The following is a 20914-nucleotide window of genomic DNA, read 5'->3' as shown; positions in this document are numbered from 1 at the left end:
TGGCAAAGTTGTTAAATTGTTTTGGACCTGATAATCCAATACACAAAAATAATACGAAAAAAAGATATGGTAGTCTGAAGAGGGTTACTAAAAATTCAGTACTCTTCCTCTTGCTTGCATGCTATTTCTTCTAATTTTTCTAATTATAATACCTAAGAATTGTTCTTTTATTCTCAGAAATTAATTTCTAATACAATGTAGAGATTTAAAAAGAAATGCCATTTTAAAAGGTCATACAGCAGGGAAAATACACAGCATGTGACAAAAGGATTAGCAGAAAAATAATACTGCTTTTTTGCCCCTATTAAGCTTTTAACAAAAATGGTATTTCTGATATAAGACTGCTATGGCTCATTCCCCTTTGACACTACATCTTACTGAGTACTTAGCGGTAATGGAAAATAAGGTTGAAATATTATGTTGATAGTAAACTATAAACTTTAATATAAGACTGACTATATTTGTTAAAAAGGCAAGGAATACTGTAAAGTTTATCCATCTAAAGCTGATTATTGTTATTTAAATCCTTGGCTGTTTTCAATGATATACCAAGTATGTGTAAACGTAGGAGACTAAAAATAAAAGATTACTGAAGTGAGATAACTATACACAGAGAAGAACTTATATCAACAAAAAAAAGTACACATTTTAAAAACATCCACGTGGTGTCAAAGTTCCCAAAAATAGGATCTGTGATCTCAGAACTAATAACAGAATATATTTTCCTTCTTCCACTAAAACTTGTAACCATCTCTTCAACCATTTGATGGGATTTTGAGGTTAATAATTTTCCAAGGTTCTGACAATGCAGTCTGATGATTTCATGAACCAGAATTCAAAAATTAGTAAATAAGAAGTCTTAATTGGCTCAATTCAACACATTCATTTGAATCATTTAATATTAGTTTTTTGTAACACTCTTCAGGCTTTTTAACTATCTAATCATGATCTTTGAAGCAAAAATATTTTTTAAAATGAGACTGTAGCCTTTTTGTTCATATGCCATACAGGATGTTTCAGTAATTTTGAAAATATCTTCTTAATTATTCATTTTACATCAATAAACCATTGGAATCATTCCTTCCCACTATTTTTTTATAAAACAGTATTTTCTTACAAAAATGTTTTCATGGAAAATTCATGTTCATCTCTACTTTTGTGTACAGAAAAGAAACATCAGATCTTTTTTGACTGCCCCTTCCACAGTGAACTGAATTAGAATAGAATGATTACATTGTATACACAGGGATTATTTTTTAACACATTTTGGTCTCCATTAATTTTCAAACAAGCCTAAAGGAACTTGTTATAAGAAGGAATCATTTAAAAAGCATGCTTAAAAATCAGACATTATTATACAAATTAGCATGAGAAGCAATTTGAAAGATAAAGTAAATCAGGGACCAAAAAAAAAAAAGAAATAATTTTGTAAGTTTTTTATCTTCTGTTATCATTTATTACAATATGAACCATAAGTTTTAAATTTTGACAGGAGATATGTTTTTAAACTTAATAACATATGGTTGGCCTCAATAAAAAAAATTCCAAATATTTAAAACAGTTGTCAAGAATACAATTACTGGAAACTGTCAAAGATTTATTTCTGAAGCTCTTGGTTCAGATTTCTGGTATGTTGTACTTTGGTTTTCCAATTACATCCATGCTTCCAATTCCTAATAACGTTCTGAATCTTCCACAGTGCAGCGTGGAAATTTTCCAAACTTCAACCCTGTCCAGAAGACGACTAATATTACGAAGGAATAAGTTACAGAAAAACTCACAAAAACGCACCTTACAACATTTTCTGAAAATCTGCACAGCAAAGACAAGGCATACAGTATAATTTACAGAAATAGTCACTAGGAATACCTGTTTTTGAGAGATCACTTATGTTTACATTAGATCAGCTTTAGATTGAGTTTTGATATTCTGAAACTTGTCTATTGTACATGACATGAGGTTTGTGCTTATTTGGTTCATTTTTTAACTTACATTTTTAGACAGTGTTCTGTTCCTGAAGAGAAAAAAACACCTACAAGGGTGGAAAAGGAGTCATTACAATTGCTGCTTACTCTGAAAGGATGCTGGAATTCAGTCTCTGACAGAAAGATTACCTGTTATGGTAATGATAAGGAATCTTAGATAAATTTTCACCTGCATGCGAAGCGGAAATATATTTTTCTGAGCTCCACCAGAGTCTCCTCCAATGTAGTGTTTTTATGAAAAGACAAAAAGGCAATATCATTATCTGTATTTTTCCCAGGAAAAAATGAAATAAGTAATGAAGAAATATAAAAAATAAAAAGAAACACAAATTAGTGAGGAAACGGGACCCAGCTACTTGGCATTTCAATATGCTCAAATGTCCTGAGATATAAATTTTATTATAGTGTTGTGCCCCAACAGCAAAGTTTGGAACATATAATCAAAACACAACATTTGAAGAGAGAGGCAGCAGTACTTCTGAAATTAGTTTTGTTCCTGGTTTCCCAGCTTGTCTATCTATATTTATATACACAGAAACATACAAACATGTGTATGTTGGAATATGTAGATTCTTCATCTTTTAACATAAAAAAAGCATTTTTCTGCTTAATTTAGGCCATAATCATACTTTCTTCAAAAGTTTTAGCAGACAATGTTGTCTGCATAATACTAGTCAGAACACCTATCATCTGCTTGTAACAGAATGCACAAACCATCTGTTGGGTGTGTTTTTTTTTTCCAACTGCTGTTTTCATATGCTAACATAAAAAGCAAAACAAAATAAAAACCCTGAAGTATATTTGAGCTTTTCCTACAGCACATTCCTACAGTAATCATGGACAGCTCTGTTTAGACTACACAAAAAGGCAAGAGAGAAAAACAAACCCCTGAAGGTGAAGTTATTTGACTTCACCTTGCAAAATAACACATGCCTAGATACGCCTCTGTTATAATATAACAATTAATCTGCAGAAAAAGGAAAAAAAAAAATGTTTTTCCCAAGATTCATTCTTGACATTAGTTACTCTTACTGTTTTTTAGTTTTCTGTATCTTGAACTTTTTCATTGATCTTTTCAGAATCTTCTTGTGTCATGCACAGGGGAATTAATTTCAATACCCATCAAAAGATTTAAGAAACATCTGTATCAGTTCTTAATCACTGAAATTTGGAAAGAAACCTTCCAACGATATTTCTCCTTCAGAAGGAAGCCTCTTAGAAGAGGGTTCATAAGACAAGGCAAATTCCTTCCTTTCTTAATTACTCGCTGCCTTTTTTGCTATGTAATTCCCAATCACCACTACAAAGGAAACAGGACCCTTCAGACAGCAATCTCCTTGTTTAGACAACCATGTTTGATTCTGAGAGTTACACTCTGAATGCTGTGTACTCTCTTATTATGAGAGTATTAACAGCCTAGCACATAAAAAGATCTTATTTCAACTCTGAGCTTTAGTAATGCTTGAAGCCTGCCATGAAAACAGTGTCACCTGAAGAGAAATCAACTTGACAACTTAGATGGTGATGACACAGATGGTACTAGAGAATACTTAGTGCTGTTAGGAAACTATACGAAATTCCTTTTAAGTCTTTATTTTTTATCTAATTCACTATTCGTTTCTGGAAGCAAACAACTTCATTATATTTTCCACAATCTTTTTAAGATGATACAATGAGAAATACGACATTAAATGGGCTTATTAGGGGGATATCAGTAAAGATGGCACACAAAAAGGAACAGACTAAATTTTGCATAATTAAAATTTTAGAGTTTGAGGAACTAAACACACACACAAGTTTTTATTATACACTTTAACATCATTTTTATGTACTGTGGATGAATTTATTTTACTATAACATTTATAACCAAATGATTTTGGTTATGGTAGTCATGAGATTTGGCATACCACAGTACTCCAGTGGAAGAGCAAGTCAAATGAGGAAGCCATAAAATGTAAAGAGAGGATGTACTTAAATTATAAGAGATATATTCAAAGAATGTTGTAAAAATGTGATGATAAAAAAAAAACTTTTAATCCCCATACGAAAGGTTAGGTTTTTTCAAACTCTTTGTCAGCATCTGTAGCCAACCTTTTCATAGAAGGATACTGACTGATAGTTTGTGAGACATTATTTAATGCACCTCCTTCTTCAAGGCAAAAGGGCTGTTACACTTAAACATGTCATGCTTGACAGACATTTGTCTAACCTATTCTTCTAATCCCAGATATCAAGTAGTCCACACCACTCCCAGGAAATCTCTTCCTGTGCATCAGTATCTGTAGAATCAGTTTCTTACTGATCATCTCATGTGTGAGTTAAATCCTTTAAATCTTTTTCAACATTCCTTTCATAGGAAGAGTAGATGAATATTGTTATCAAATCTTAAAAAAAAAAAAACTCTTTCCTATGGTAATCTTTTTTTTTTGTACAATATGTTTCCTAAAATTCTAGTGATTTTTTACCTAGAATTTCTCCAAACAATCCTTACCTTTCTTGACTATCGTGGACAATATAGTAGAGCTGAGGCTTTACCAAAACTGATCAGAGAAGAGGAATTATTAAGCTGTTTTGCAGGCTATGTATCTGTTTATATAATTTTATGATTACACTTTAACAGCAGCATGGCATTGTTGACTCATATTTTACTTGCTGTTTACTAATTGCAAAACTTCTGCAGAACTGCTATCTAGACATTTGATACCACTGGGTAGCTGTGCTGATTATTCTTGTGACAGGATAGCAAGTTGAACTATTCCATATTCATTTTTTCAGGGGATGTCTGTGGTTTTTCAAGATTATTTTGCATTCTAATTCTCTCCTGTAAAATATTGATGAATCTTCTAAGACTATTTTCATCTTTATTTTTAAGAAGCATATGCTTTATTTCATTGTTTAGTCATTAGTGACTACAGTGAAAGTACTGGGCCCAAAAGAAATATATGAAGAATACCAACTGATACAACTATTGTTTCTAATTTTGCATGTGAACAAGGCTTTCCTCTTGCATCCCTTTTATAGCAGTTTTCATAAATTCTATTTCCACCCCAGATGAACAGTGTACAGAAGCATTCACTTTCATCTAAATTTCAATCCTCTCAAAGACTATTATATTTTCAAACAAAAGTCATTCATCTTCTAAATTAAAAATAACAAGAGTCAAGATATGCAAAACTCAATTAAGGAGCACTAATTTTAATCAAATATGTGGGTGAAGATATTGTTGATTAACAAACAATTATTTATTGAAACTTTTTCTATTAAAAAAAAACTTCTGAAATGTGGCAGTAGTTTGAAGTCCTCAAGTCTGCCAGCAGAAGACTAAAAAGATTTTTAAAAAATCTTTAAAATCTTTTTAAAAAGAATTTTTTTCCATATTCTTTACTTCTCTCTTCCCTTCTTTCTCTTCTCTCCTTTCTTGTTTTGAATCTTACATATTTTGAACTTATACTTACTATTGCTACTTTAGATTTTTTTTTTTTTATTTCCTTTGGGGTATTTCTGTTCTGAACTTCAGATAATTGATATAAAAAGTAGATTATAATTGTGGATAAATTAATAATAAAAATCAAGACAGAACAACTGACAAACAAAAATTCAACTTGCATAAATAGAGCCACCAGACATTACACACAGAAGGTGTACATTTAGCATAATAAGTAGTACTATAAAATTCTGTGATAAGTAATTTTCTAAAGATAATCTTTCAGACATTGACAAATGATCATAATTCAATTGCATGCATAAAAATATAACAGTGCATGTGGAGATTAATAATGAATGGATGTATACTAATATCATTCCAAATTCCAATTTGTAAGCAGAGAAATAACAACGAATTTGAGAAAAAGTGGTGAACCAGGTCAGCCTGAAGGCCTGGATTGGTGACGCACCTAACCTGTCTAAAACAAAAGGAACTTACATCTCCATAGGCAGCCAGAAGTCTATCTAAGAACAGAAAGTTGAGTATCTGAAGTTGAAGTGCCATATATTCTTGCAAAAACAGATGCAGTGTTCTTTTTGCGTATTTTCTCCACACTTGCCCAAGAAACACAAGACAACTTCTATGCCCTGAAAGAACTTCTTCATCACTGAAATATAAGATATTTTGGGAGGAGACAGTTTCAACAAAACCACACAGCGCAACAAACCTATGCATTAGGTATGCATCCTGTACTTTCTCGCTTTACATATTTCTACACCCTGTTTATAGGTATGAATCATTTACACAGTTGAAGAATCACTAGAAAGAATTAGGAGCCAAAATAGGATTTAGTCCTAGGACTATATTCAGCAAAGAGGGCATAAGGGTGTGATTATACCTGTTCAGATCAAAGGATCTTTTATTTGATTTGGTTTTGGGTTTCTCTTTGAGCTTTGCACAAAGCAACACTACAATAGCAGCAAAAAAGATACCAAAGGGTCAAAGCAATGCTGCTTTTTCCATATGGTTAGAGTGGGAGGAAGGATAAAAACAGATGACAGGCAAATCCAAGCGTTATAAAAGGTTGAGCATTTTAATGTTGATAAGACATAGTAAAACAGAAAACTTGACTGATGCAGTTTAAAAAAGATTGAATGGCGGGTGATGCATTCCACACAGTGAATCCAGCCATTTATTAGACAGTAAGAAAGTAAGTGCCTTAAATTCAGACAATCAGTTCAGTGTGATAAAGATTATTGGTTTAGAGTCAAGAAATAATTTTTAAATGGCATTTTGAAAAAGACATTTCTATCTCTATTACCATTTTGAGATAATGGCAAATGCTGAAACAATGCCAAAGACCAAAAGAAAAAAAACCTCTTATTTTCAACTAGATCTAATTTTAAATGTTTCATTTCTAATATTCAGTTGTAATATAACAAGCTGAAGCAAGTAATTCCAAACTGTGGAATACATATCACATTGAACTAAGTCTTAATTCTCTCTGCACATTTCTGTTGGGGTTTTTTTGAGAATTATATACTCATGCTCATCGTTTATTTTCAATTTTATTTCATTAATTAAAGTCAATATTTTTTATGTGAAAAATATCATTAGCATGAACTCCTGCAAATTGATGTCTTTGGTTTGAGGTAAAAGCAGCTTCTGTATAGAGTGTCTTCCGAGTTCTGTAACTTACCCCTAGGACTTACTGTAAATCTTTTACTTTAAAGCCTCCAGACACATCAACCCAGCTGGGTCAAGTAGAACAGCTCAAATTCCACATGAAGTAGTGAAAATGGAAAGCTAGAGATGAGATGTGCCTAGATAAGTGGAAGGATGGATTCTGGATCCTAACTGCTAGAAAAGGTATATGTGACACTGCTAAAATGTGGCAGGGAGATACACGGTAAAGGACTGAAGAGTGAAGAAATAGGAGATGTGGTTTGGAAAACCAGGCTATGCATGACAATGACCTGTGATGCTCTGAATATAAATCTTTATGACTATATAACTGTAACGCTGGTCTAAACTTACAGTAATCCTCAGCATTGACAGTACAAATATTCAAGACTTAAGTTGGAAATAGGACATATGGAATTACAGTCATATACGTTACAAATAATATGGTATTTCTTATAGTTGATAAAATAAATGAAAACCACAGGCAAGAACAACCTGATTACATTGAAAATATGTATTGAAATTTTCAGATAAATCTGAACATGAATTTTGGAGAAACTTACATTGTTTTGTTTATTCTGAAGTGAAATGCTTTCATTTCATATTTTGTAACAAATTAAAGAATATTTTAAAAGTGTAAATGATGATAATACTCTAATCTGTTATTACAGCTAAAATTAACATTTTAAAAATATTTTGAAATAAAAGATTGAAAAGATTAATAGAAAAAGATCTAAAAAAAATTATAATCTTAGGTGAAATACTGTTGGAAAAAATCATAATATTTTAATATTTTGGATCTGTGTTTGGCTTAAATTATTGCTAAGCTATGATTTTTTGAAATAAAAATCAGAAATTTTAGGCAGTAGATTTTGGTAAACTTCAGGGCTTGGAAGTTGGTTTGGTTTTTTTTCAATATTACTAGGGATGACTACATTGTTACTTATCTTTCTGTGAAAGTTGGAGCAGTTCTCAACTTTTTACAGGATAGATTTCCTTTTGGAAACTTTTGATGGCATACATCAAGTTAGTTCCCTAGTGCAAATAGTTTATTTTAGGTCATCAATCTGTATTCTTAAAAATTGTTCAGACAACACCGGGAAATTTGTATACTAGGAAATTCTACCAAAACACCATAGCATAGTATTTAAAAAGCAGTTTTCACCTAAAAAATGCAACTTTGAGATATAAAAGGAAAGAGCAATCTCTTAAGCCGCTTGCAACATATAAAAAATGTGTCACAAGGATAAAGAAGTAGCCTTTAGAAAGCAATGATCACGTGCTAAGAATATGTTAACCTATATGTAGCAGCACCATCCTTACGAATTTAGCACAGATTCCAACAATATGCTCTAATTTTTTTCCACGTACACTATTTAAGTGAACTTCATTGCTCACAAAAATAGCATAGGGGAACCACCTATAATTCATCTATTAATAACTGTGCAGGAATTCAAAGATTAAAAGTATGTGTATATGCATAAATATATAAAATATGCATATATATATGCATTTTTATATATGTATGTATTATGTTGTTTATATGAAGACAGAAACGCAGATAATACAGATTTAGATGTCTGTATGCACATAGAGACCTATATTACTATTATTATTACAAAACCGTTTTTATCAGGGGAAAAAAAAAAAAGATTTTCAAGCCACCAGTATTTCTGGAGGCTTACCTATGAAGATTCAGCATCAATTAGATTTTCCAGAGATAGCTGTTCTTCTCTGCACATGCCTTCTCTTTTACTATGGAAAGGCTGAACAGCATTTCCCTTTTCTAATGCTGTTTGATGTTGCCCTTAACACAACCATAGTTTCAGAGGTATTTTAGTGATTTAGCTACTCTCTGTGCAGCTGATATTTCCATTGCCAAATCTTGTCTTCATGTTGAAATCTTTTGGAAATTTTCTGGCAAAAGAGTGCAAGCATTTCTGAAAATAAGTCCGGAGGAAAAAACGTTGATTTAGCCAATGTTTAAAGTACGTGGATAACAACAACAAAAATAACTCTCAAGTCTTGCTTTCTAGCAGGTTTAGTGGGCCCATGTTTCAGAGCAGCACCCTTATATTTATTGGGATGAGAGATATGCTCTTTACTAATGCTATGAAAATCTACCAAGATTTAATTAGTTCTATCCTTTTAGAACAGTTTGAATTTGCAACACAGACTTCAAATGATGTTCATTTTCTCAAATTTAATTGAATATTAAACATTTAAATTGAGCATTTAAAACTGAACTAGCCACTTTAGACTACTGTTACACTCAATGAAGAGGAAATAGACCTGTCTGGAAGACAATTCACCTTATTCTAAAATGTGCATCTAAGAAAGAGATAAGATAAATCCCCATCACTGACAGAATGAATTACTCAAACTTAGGTGTCTTACTGACCCATTAAGCATAGCAAATGTTACCATCAACTTGGCAGCAGTTGAGAAAACAGGTCAGAGGAACACGGTAAAACCAGGAGCTGGGGAGAAAACATAGGAATGGGAATTCTATTAGGATTCCATTAAAACTGACAAAGGAGCTGAAGGAAGGGGTAAAGGATACTGAAATTCGAAGATTAGGAAATAGTGGCAGAGAAACAGAAGAATGAGAAGTCTGAAAAGCTGTTAAGGAACTAGGGGATAAGTGGACTTGATTTGTGACAGTATCTAGGAGAAGATATAGGAAAGAATGGACAGTTCTTCCTTAGAGTAACCAACCTGTTGAGTAAATCAAGGAGGCAGACCGTAAGAGAAGCCAGTAAAATCAAGTAATACTGCCTGGATAAGGAACCTAGGATTTGAATAAGGCAGCCAGGAATAGTCTGAGACTGTGGAAGGGAGAAAAAGGCTACGATAAGATCCGAAGGAGAACACAAAATTAAGACAAAAAGAGTTTAAAGAGGATGAAACAAAAGGAAGTAAGTTTGGGAGCACCAAGAAGAAAAGTGTATGAGTCTGTGCTTGCCACTGGCATCTCCAATGCAGCAGAAGATTCTGAAGACTTGCCATCCCTTCAGCTGTCGTATTCCCGAATCTTTCTGCAGAGAGAGTACGCAATCACCAGTATAATTATCCACACAGGAAATAAGAACTTCCTTTTGCTGTCAGTTATTCTATCAGGTTAAGTGGCAGTGGGATGTACAGTGAATCCTCAAGTTTCAGACCTGCATCCTAGTGGCGGACAAAAGAAATGACAGCACATGAAGTTCTGTGTTCTTCTGCTTTCTTTGTTAAAAATCTAAACTGCTAAACAACCCGCATTAGAAATGCTGTTCTAGAAGTAGCAAAGCCAAAGACTTCACAGTTAGGAAATTCTAGAACTAGATTTTCCTTGTAACTTTAATTTAATTCCATCTGTATATACATACAGTCTTTGGCTGTATGATCATGCACTATTTTTATCACCAGATTCTTTTGCATCCCATGCACAGAATATACATCCTCTGAGAATGAATCAGAACTTCGGAAGAGAAAGGTCTTTGGTGTGTGTTGTGTATGAACCCTGCCTCTTTTGTTGTGAAAGTCAAAACTATAAAAGCATAAAAGCTATATAATCATTTTTAAAAGTTTCATAATTGAGTTGAAAAGCCATCTCACAATAAAGACAAATGAATTATTCTCTTCTGATTCCATAACCTCGAAATGCAGAGCTGTGTGTTCTATATTCCACCCCTAGCATTAAATTACATTCCTAACAGAGCAGTCTATATGAGATAGCCAAGTCAATGGAAAACTCTAAGCTCTAAGTTTGATGTCTATAGTATCTAATTTTAGGATCTGGCTATCACAGTAGTATCCACCATTCATATTTTGATAGCTAAATAATATCAAGAGGGTAGCATCTCAGAAAGGCCATAGCCTCAGTTGAGAAAATACAAAGTTGTGAAAGCTCATAGGATAGACTAAGACACAGGAAGATGCTTTGACTCCCCTGTTTTTGTAATCTCAGATACCAAAGTCAAAGCCGTAAGTGGGAAACTCCATTTACTTAGAAAACAGAGCCCAGAATCCTCTCTTGAGACTAGATACATATACAACAGTTCATCAAGTACTTAAGCTGTAAATTTCAATTACAATTTTATCTGCATTTTCTAAAATGATAAAAATATTTTCTCATTAAATTAGAAAGCTGCATTGAAATTCTTTCTCGTCCTGACAGGTTTCAAACTCGTAACTTTCTATAGCAGCAGGCTAACCACCTCTAACCTAAGGTTGCTAAGAGAAATGGAGGAAGACTTGAAAGTGGGCGAGACTAATGGGCAAAAGCATCAAAATGCAAGATTTGTGGGATCAGAACAGAAAAATACAAAACAAATGCTTATCCAACAGTTTTGATTCTATAGTTTAAAAATACACATTTTTATGCTCCCGATTCTACCCTGATCATTATTATTATTGTTTCTTATCAAATAATGATTTAATTTAAATAAATAGTTTTGAGCATAGAGACTTGTAAACTAAATTGCTCAGTGAATATTTGAATTACAAAATTATGCTCTCACTTTTGGACTCCCATTAATACTGAATTTTTTACTTTCCAGTGACAAATTTGACAGAAACAGTAGAAAATGCTCTTTCCTCATGACTTTTTCTTGTGAAGCAAATATGAGTGTGAAACTCTGCTGTGTGAGGAGGGCACAGAACTCAGCCCTTTCACTTCTTGCTTTACAGTACACTATTATAAAGTATCTAATGGTGGGACGACTTGCCACCAAGCTGTATTTTCAAATACTTGTATGTTTTATGAAAGACTTCCGCAGCCAGTGCTTGTTTTATGTGGGTTAGGCATATCTAGCATATCCTTCTTGGAGCTGTCTCTTAACCAGAATGTTAATTGAATCCTGTATTTCTCATTACACTTGCACACAGCCAGAGGAGTCTGGGACTGGTTTGCAGAAGGGCTCATCATTTACAGGTGCAACTGAGAACACAGAAAGTAGTAGGAGAAAAATGCTATGTGCTCTGAAACCAGCAATTCAATTTTCAACTCTTTTTCGCTTTTTTCTCTCTCTCTCTGTTGTACTCCTCCATTGTAAAATAGGGCTGTTGTAAAGATAAAGCCACAAATAGTTTGTGAGGCACGTACTGAATGTAGTGGTGAATAGTGCTGAGGGGTCATGAATAATTACATCTTCATAGGAGTTGGACAATGTAAAGCAAGCAAAGCATGCTACCATTCACTGAGGAAGGAGGAGAGAAAATACTGACTCTTTGCTTAATAAGTGAATACTATTCATATTGAGGGTTGATTAATACGTCACGTGAAAAAAGCTATCATGATCATGCAAAAACTCCATTATAAACTCATAGGAGCTGATGGCTATATAGAAAATCTTAGCACTGGTATTTTCCAAGCATTTTGTAGTCGATTTATAAATCTTAATTGTAAATTCATTATATAGATTTTTTTTTCTAACAGCTTTTTCTTACAGAATTAAGATCAAAATAGAACCTGTTTAAATATGCAGTTATTGCCAAATTTGTCATGGAAGCTCTAAAACAATTTGATCTGCACGGTTTCAAGCAATTTCAACAATCAAATAGTGTTTTGACACTAATTGTTCACTGTAAAAATTTTTTTTGTTTTTACAAATACAATATGGAACATAGAACAATTTACTTTATATCATGTATGAAGTTTAACCCTTCAGTCTTCTTAACGCCAATGGGACTATCCACATAACCTTACTTGTGCGTATAAGTACCTGTGCAATTAACATGACAGGATGTTCTTTAGCAGCATACAAAAACAAATTAATAAAATAGAATGTAGTTGTTATTACCCAGCCATGCTCTCACATTAAATAAATTCCATAATATTTAACAGAATATTAAAAGTAAAATTAAGAATTCAAGATCATTCAGCTAAGCATTTAATTTAGATGTGAAAACAGAGTAACTAGAAATCCACAAATAGCCAAAACCAGGAATTCTGCACATGAGCTGGGCTGAAAAAGGATTCCAGTACAGAATTCATGTATCAAGCAGAGGGAAGCAACCAGGGGAAAAAAAAAAAATCGGCGGGTTACAAGGGTCCCAAGTAGAAGCCAAAGGGAAAAAAAGTGTAATTTTCACTTGTACATACATATTAATAATAGAAAAAACAACAAATTTATTAATCCCAAGCATAAATCCAAAGCCGCCTTGTTGACCTGCTCCTCACGTTATGTCCTACCACTGGGTTACTAGCTAATACTGCCCAGAGACCTCCCTTCACAACATCTGAAATATTGTGGATATGGTCTATATTGGAACATATCCAAATGTTGAATTCTCACCATCTTCACAAAACAGAAATATTGTTTTCTGAACAGTCCTAAAGTATTGAAGTAGTTGCTAAATAGGTAGAGGACAAAATATCAAGGAGAGCCAGGAGTTAACAATTTTACACTCACTGTAGCAAACATCTAGGTGTATGCCTAAAGGTTTGGTGAAGTTCCACATATTAGTCTGTTTATGTATTTGGTATTATCTATCATTCAGGACTGAATGGTAGTTTACATATCCTATAGTTATAATAAAATAAAGTAGTTGGCAACATTTATAAAAAGACTAATTTCTACAGAAGGAGTGAGACATAACTTGTCAGGGGCATTAGAAGACTATTGGACCACAGAGCTTTCAAGCACAGCCCTGCCATTTTTGCAGCACTTGACCACCTCTTGCCATAGCATTCAAAATTCATATAGGTGAATGAAAGGTTCTTTGATGGAAAAAGAGAAAGGAAAGTCTCAGACTCTAAAACTATCTTAAACATTTTCGTATCTCAAAACGTGTCATTTTCATTAATAATAAAATGGTTATCTTCCTGACTTAGTTATTTTAAATCTGAAGAAATTTTAGCATATGCCTTCAACAAGACTGTGAGCTACTGATGACTAGATGTGTTGTTTCAGTAGCAATGAACAAAGAACATGGAATAAATGGATTATAAAAACCCAGGAGCAGTAAGAATAAATTAGATACATATTATCACAGAGTACATATGTGATGAGGAAGTTCATTCTAGCAAGTCAACTCTTATGGACAAATCAAGTGGTGCCATTAAAATTCAGTAAGCTTCTGTCAGTACGCAGATCTCTGAAGATGCTCAGATCAGTGACGCACTTAATATAAAATGTATAGAATAAGATTATATTTGTACCAGTTTTCTATTCAGTTCAGAAACCTTGAAGAGATACTTGTTTTAATTTTACCTGTCTTTATAGTGTATCTCGATAACATTTTGTATTGAATCCTATGATAAGCATCTTCTTGTTGTTCAAAATAACAACTTCCAATGGTCATGAAAATTTCAGCATCGCTGACTTTTTCTTTAAAAATGTACCCTAAGTCATTCATCAGCTATTCCACATTTGTTTAAATGATATAGCTCCTATGAAATGAACTACGCTGACAAAACAATGAAGAGTTTCAAGTAGACAATATATGCTTTAGGTCTCTACGAAAACGCTTAACATACTTAAAGTTATATGCACATGTATGTTTATCTACAGCCATACTAATCCAAATACACAGTGCTGTCTCTTTATCTAATAAAATATTTAATACCATATGCTTTACTTTCAATTTGAAGAACACAAATAATTCTTTTATTTTCTGTTTAGAAATAGAACTATACATTTCTTTCCACAGAAAAAGTAATAAATGACAAGGGAAATGAAAATGAAGTTATTTAAACCATAGAGAAGCGGGGGTAAGCAGAGTTAAACCAATGAAGCATTTTATCCTCAGAATTATCTGTATCACAGCATTTCTGGAAGCTCTATGTTAGCTACATTTCCCTCTAATGATTTTAATTTCTGTTTGGGCTGGGGGGGGAGGGGAGCAGGGATTGAGAAAGAAAAGCAATTCAACATTAAAAGAAGTTTCACATGAAACACAAGCACCTGGATGTGTCTTGCTTTTTCTTACATCTTCTCAGGTGCCACTCAGTTGATGACTCGTAAAACAAATTCTTACTTTTCTCCGAGGTAGGCTGTGACACGGTTTAGTTGCCAAGTTCCAGGAAAGTGGACGTTTTTTGAGCTTTCACCTGGCATCCCGATACTCAGAACAACATCACCTCCCGCTAGCACTTCAATGAACTTCTAAGGAAGTTGGGTGGGGATGATCCTCAGCGCGGAGCGCCGGCTTTGAGAGGCGCTTGTGCCCGGGCCAGCCCCGCGGGCAGGGGCAGGGGCAGGGGCAGGGGCAGGAAAGAGGCACAACAGGGGCAGGGGCAGGATAGGGACAGGACAGGGACAGGGAAAGCGTCCCTTGCCCGCGGCACCCCGACCCTGAGGCTGGCCGGTCTCTCCCGGGACCCTTCGGGCAGTCCCCCGCCACCCTTCCCGCGCCGCGGGGCGCCCCTCCGCCCCCAAACCCTGCCATTTCAAACGGAGGAGCCCTCCTGCCCCCGGCCCCCACCACCACCCCCGCCACAACGCCCGCACACCTGCCTACCTGCGCCCCCAGCCCCGCCACTCCCCGCCGAGGCCCCCCGGCCCGCGGACGCCGCGCAGGTTGCGCCGGAGCCGCCGCGCTTCCCTACCTGCGCCCGCCTCCGTCACCTGTTGCCCGGCTGCCTCCATCCGCGCAGCCCCCCGGCGCCTCCTCCCGCTCCGGCGGTGCCAGGGGCTTCTCGGGCTCCCGGGCCACCTCCATCCCGCCGGGCGCCGCCTCCGCCTCCTCCTCCTCCTCCTCCAGGGACTCCACGTAGAAGACGGTGCGGGGCGGTGGCGGCCCCGGCCCGTGTCCGTGCCCCAGCCCGTGCCCCCCGCCCGGCCGGCCGCCGGCGGGCAGCAGCGTCCCGTTGGGCGGGCTGGACGTGGTGGCCGCCGAGGAGGAGGCGGAGGAGGCGGATTTCTTCCAGAAGACGCTGTTGCCTCTCTCCTGGCTCTTCAGCAGGCGGCTCTGGCTGGGCCCCCAGTGCTCGAAGCTGCTGTCGGGCGGCAGGCAGCCGCCCCCCGCCGGGCCGCCCGCCGGCGAGGGGTGGCTGAACAGTTTCCAGCGGAGGCGCAGGATGTGCTTCACGTCGAAGTCTTTCCTGCCGGAGCCGGACATGGTGCCGCGGCGGGCGGGGGACGGGCGCGGGCTGAGGCGGGACTCACGGAGGCCAGGCAGGGCCGGGCGGCGGCGGCGGCGGCGGCAGCGCGGGGCGGCCCCGCTCCCGGCAGCGGCGGCGGCTGCGGCGGCTCCTCCGGGCAGCGCTGCGCCTGCAGGGCGAGGGGTGGCAGCCGCCAGGAGGAGAGAGATGCGCGCACACAGCAGTGCGGAGAGAGAGGGAGGATGGATGGAGTGATGCACAGAGCCGAGAGGAGGTAGAGACACCCACAGGGAAGGGAGAAGGAGAGAGGGAGAGATGCCCGGAGCTGACGGGAATTGCACGGTGATCAGTGGAAAGGGGAGGAGAGAGAGGCAGAAATGAGAGACACCTCTCAGGGGAGACAGGCACTTGCGAGGGAAGAGCGGGTGAGGGAGGCTGCGAAGACACGCTAATCTGATTAACGGAGGAACGAGCGGAGCTACAGCCCAGAGAGGACCGGCGGCGGCAGCAGCCACACTGGGAGGCAGGTGGCTCTTTCTCAGTCTCTTAGAGCTCCGTGACCGAGTGCAGCCAGAGAGGGAAAAGTCACCTGGAAGCCCCTCTCCACCTCCCGCCTTCCCATCCCATTTCTCAGGGGAGTCCCATGCCTGCAGTTATCTGGGATGGCAAAGCCTGAGAGCTGGTACGGAGAGAAATCGGGGCTCCTTTATATACACTGTACGTAGGAGGAAAAAAAAAAATCACGGCCGTGAGGCTGTCAAGGTCCTCACTGTACAATTTTCTATCTATCTCAGCGCCTCTCACCAAGCCGCCCCCTCCCCTGCATGTGACGCAGACGTGCTCTGGGGCCGTCAGTGTGAAAAGACAGAGGGAAAAACAGATGCTTCAGTCTTCCTCGTGCAAGTAAGTCGGCAGGTCTGTCCCTCATAGCCTCCTTCTCCCCTCTTTCCAATGCAGGTCTCCTCACCTCGGTATTTTGGTTCCGAGACCACTATGTAATACGGGGAGCAAAATAAAGCAAAACAAAAAATGCAGCAGCAGCAGTAAACACAAGAGTGTGAATCATAGGAGTACAAACTTAATAGACTGCATGCAGACTGGATCAGGTTACAGGTTAACGATTTATTCTGCAGGCTCCGTTCATTAGCCTGTTGGCTCAGTGTTGCTGTACCAGTAGAAAACATTGGCTAGAGGGACAGTGTGTCAAACAGAAATAGCACTACACATCTGCTTCTTACCTTGTATATCTGCTGTTAATGTAGTCTGACAGTGCTAAACCCAAGGGAGGTTCCGTCACAACAGAGAGATCTGCTTAGGAACATCTGCCCACCTGGGAGGGATGTCACAAAGTACACTGTGCATCCGGGACATAATTACAGAATTAAAAGCTTCATGGAGAAATGTAGGAGAGGGATACGGGGGCAAAACTACACTGCGTATCATTACCTGCTAGCTCATAAATCCCCATGCATGAAAAGTTGCCAGCAATAAGATAATATACAGAATGCCTGCAATGCACCCGTACCTTAGAAAGTAGTATTTTAGAAGAAGATTTATCCCTAGGAAAATGATGAAGAAGATTGTATTTTCCTCCAGGTACTCTTTGCATTGGCCAACTTTACCCATGTACTCATGAGCTGTCAAAAGTTTGTTAAACTAACTCTTTGTGAATTCAGGAAGTAAAGTTGAAGGAATTCTTTCCTCAAGGTGGAATGTTTTAACTCCTCATTCATAAAACACTATAGCTTGAAAATTCCTCCAGAGAAACACAAAAGTCAAACATCAATTAACAAATTTATTACTGTTTTATTTACTTTATCACTGAAGTATATTACTGTTTTATTTAGTTTATCGCTGAAGTAGTGCTTCTGGGTACAAACCAATATTAGTTTTTGTGTTTTAACGTTGATAAAACTCTGGATTTAACAGAACAAGAAATTCAGGACACAAAGTCCTACTTTCAAGGGAAGAAAAATTGCCGCTGTGCATTTTAAATATTGATTTATGCCACAACAGCTGGACTGCAAACTCTCTACTGCCTCAATTTTGCTCTCAGTATTCAGTGATAAAAAAAGACAAAAACCACTCTAAAGCAAACAGAAGAGACAGTTCATTTTTATCCAGTAACTGATCTGAGTGAATATATGCTGCTTGGGAGAGCAGCAGAAAGAAAAGCCTAAAAATCTTCATCTAAAATAGGACAGATAAAACTTTCATCATTTCAGAGACTTTAAAAATGCATCTTTTATGACAATATATGTGAAACCATCTATAATGAATCCTGGTTGCTTAATGTCTAGTTACAAGCTCTGAAAGATGCAGATATGTTTAATCAACGAATACATAGATAGACAGTATACTATGTGTTCTGTATTTAATACCTCTTAACTGATTAGGAAAATTCAGAAATATTCTGATTTGAGGAGAATTACATAATTTCCTTGTCATATGATAAATCTTAGACATTTTAAAATCTGCATTAATATTTTAGTTGATCATTTGATGTGAACAGTTAGATTTTCTAGTTTTACTTCTGTTACATAGATAAATATAAATGACAATACATTCCAACAAAATTGTTCTTCTAAATATACTTCGGAGGTCACTCAATGAATATATTACAGTATCACCCAAGAAAGTGATTCAGTTTTTTATCACCTTTCCAGTACAAACTAGCAAGCAATTATAAGGAAAAAAAGTAAAAAAAAAAATTAGGTTATTTGTTTTTCATTTTTTTTTTATTTAAGTCAGTAACAGAGATAAATAGTCTTGGATTTTTTTTTTTTATAATTAAAATCTCAACTCTTCAATGTATCGTGTATAGGCTTTGATATGTTTTTTAACATTACTTGATTCTTTCATATTTTAGTACATAAACATTTTTTGAAGTGAGAGATGCATTAATTTGGTATGTAAGTCTGATTTTTTGTGAGTGAAGATATATGAACACTTCTCTGTTATAAAATGAAATCTGGAAAACTGTCTCGATTTTCTTAGTTCATATCACATTCACAATTATTTGGTCAATGTAAACAACAGCTACCCCCAAAAAAGCTACACTGGAGAAATAGCCGTTGTCACTACATATATTAATGAATAAATTGGTTTCCCAAGCATGAAGTAAAAGAATGGAACAGTTTGGTTTACTTAGGTTTTTATAGTTTCTTATCTTTATGTTTCCCTGCGAACACTTTTGACATATGCCAGTGAGGCAAAGAACATATTCTAGATTATGGCATGACAAGGTGAACACAAAATGTCTTTTGAGTTTCAGTTGAAACTTCTGGTACATAAAAAGTTTAACTCTACAGGTTGTCTAGACTTGCTTCTCCATCCAGGAGAAGAAAAAATGGTTCTCTATTGGAGTTCTAGAGACCTTGCTCATAGGAGTTACAATAAAATAATTAGTTTACTAGTCAAATATGTCTTAGTCAACTCATAGGGAGTTGACGTAAACATATGAAGAGAATTGTGAAAATACATGTTACTCTAAGTTGTTGAAGGGAAACATTTTGATGTCTAACAGCCTTCCATCCTTACCTTACACATCCCATGAAGTGTAGCTGAGATAACAATAAACATGGGTAATCTGTCACGTGTCTGTTCATTGCACACTGGAACATAGTGTATAGCATTGTATTTTTGTTTATTAAACAGCACGTTTCTGAACTTCCTCACCTGTTGTAGTTTCTTCAGATTATTCATAACCACTCAAATCTTGAATAACTTTACAGACTTTGCTTGAAAGTGCTAATGACTCTTTTTTCTTTATCTATTAGTTAGGCAAACAGATGAAAGTGGTTAATCTTTATGACCCTGTTATGAGTCAGATTCCTGACACTTCCTCTCTGTGTTTTTTGTCTTTCTAATGCTCTTCAAATGAATTAAATTCACACAGTCATGTCCCTAAGGAATTCTCATGCTCATGTTTTGTAGGAAAAATGGCCTAGGGATATATATTCTTTTAATAAATCCTCCAAGTAATAAAAAGCACTTCCAAAGAGAAGGACCTTGAAGTAGGTATCCAAACCAGTCAGATTTTATTAACCCTCTTTTTTCCTTCTTTCCACTGCAAAGCTTTGGAGTATTAGTTATTTTTGGGTTTCAGATGTTTTACATTAAGCTGTTTACATGTTGTGCCCTGTACCCCAGTGAGAACTGGTGGATCAGGAATAAAGTTAAGTTGTAGCTGGAGTTATCGATTACTAAAACAAGCAACAGAGGAACCATCAAGCAAGGTAATTTGCTAACAGTACCCTTAGGGTTATGAATATTCCTAATCTATGTGAGTCTCCACATTACATTTACATAGTCAAAAGATATATAGTAAGTGAGTCTGAAGGTGATGAGCATATGTGTTACTGTGGAATGATAGTTATTAATAAGAGAAAGGATATACCTCTCAGCAAATTAAAAGGATAAGGGGTAATTTTGTTGCTGAATTTTAACCTGTCGTGTATTTTTAATCCAGAAGACACTAAATTTTGATGAAAAGAAGCAGAAAAAAGACAAGAGACATCACAGTGCTTTGAATAAGGACGATACTAGAATGAATGGCTTTAAAACAATTCTCACTTGAATGTGGGAATTCTCACGAGTGAATGAACATGTACTTCAGCTATAAAGATGCTGATTTTGTAGATGGTTAATTATACATTCAGAAGCAAGAATCTGAGGGTGTTAAAAAGATGCTGTGAAACAGATCTATAGAATACTCAAGCTGAAGAGAGTAGAGAAAGAAATTGATGGGACTGGACGTCCATTGAGAGTTCAAAACTTACTGCAGAAAGTGGC

At 36.7% G+C, this 20914-nt stretch overlaps 1 protein-coding gene across 2 annotated transcripts in view; it reads right to left on the bottom strand.

Annotated features, from left to right (window-relative positions):
* The window catches only part of KLHL1 (kelch like family member 1), a 266732-nt gene extending 250595 nt beyond the window's left edge, over window positions 1–16137 (bottom strand). For both annotated transcript variants that reach the window (XM_075139137.1, XM_075139138.1), the window contains exon 1: window positions 15626–16137. In XM_075139137.1, the coding sequence (XP_074995238.1) occupies window positions 15626–16137 (512 nt within the window). The remainder of the gene's footprint in view (window positions 1–15625) is intronic.
* Window positions 16138–20914: the final 4777 nt, after the last annotated feature.

This window comes from Calonectris borealis, chromosome 1 (assembly GCF_964195595.1).
Source record: "Calonectris borealis chromosome 1, bCalBor7.hap1.2, whole genome shotgun sequence".
Classification (NCBI taxonomy): Eukaryota; Metazoa; Chordata; class Aves; order Procellariiformes; family Procellariidae; genus Calonectris; species Calonectris borealis.
The sequence above is the reverse complement of the archived record's forward strand: the minus strand, read 5'-3'. Positions and strand labels throughout refer to the sequence as shown.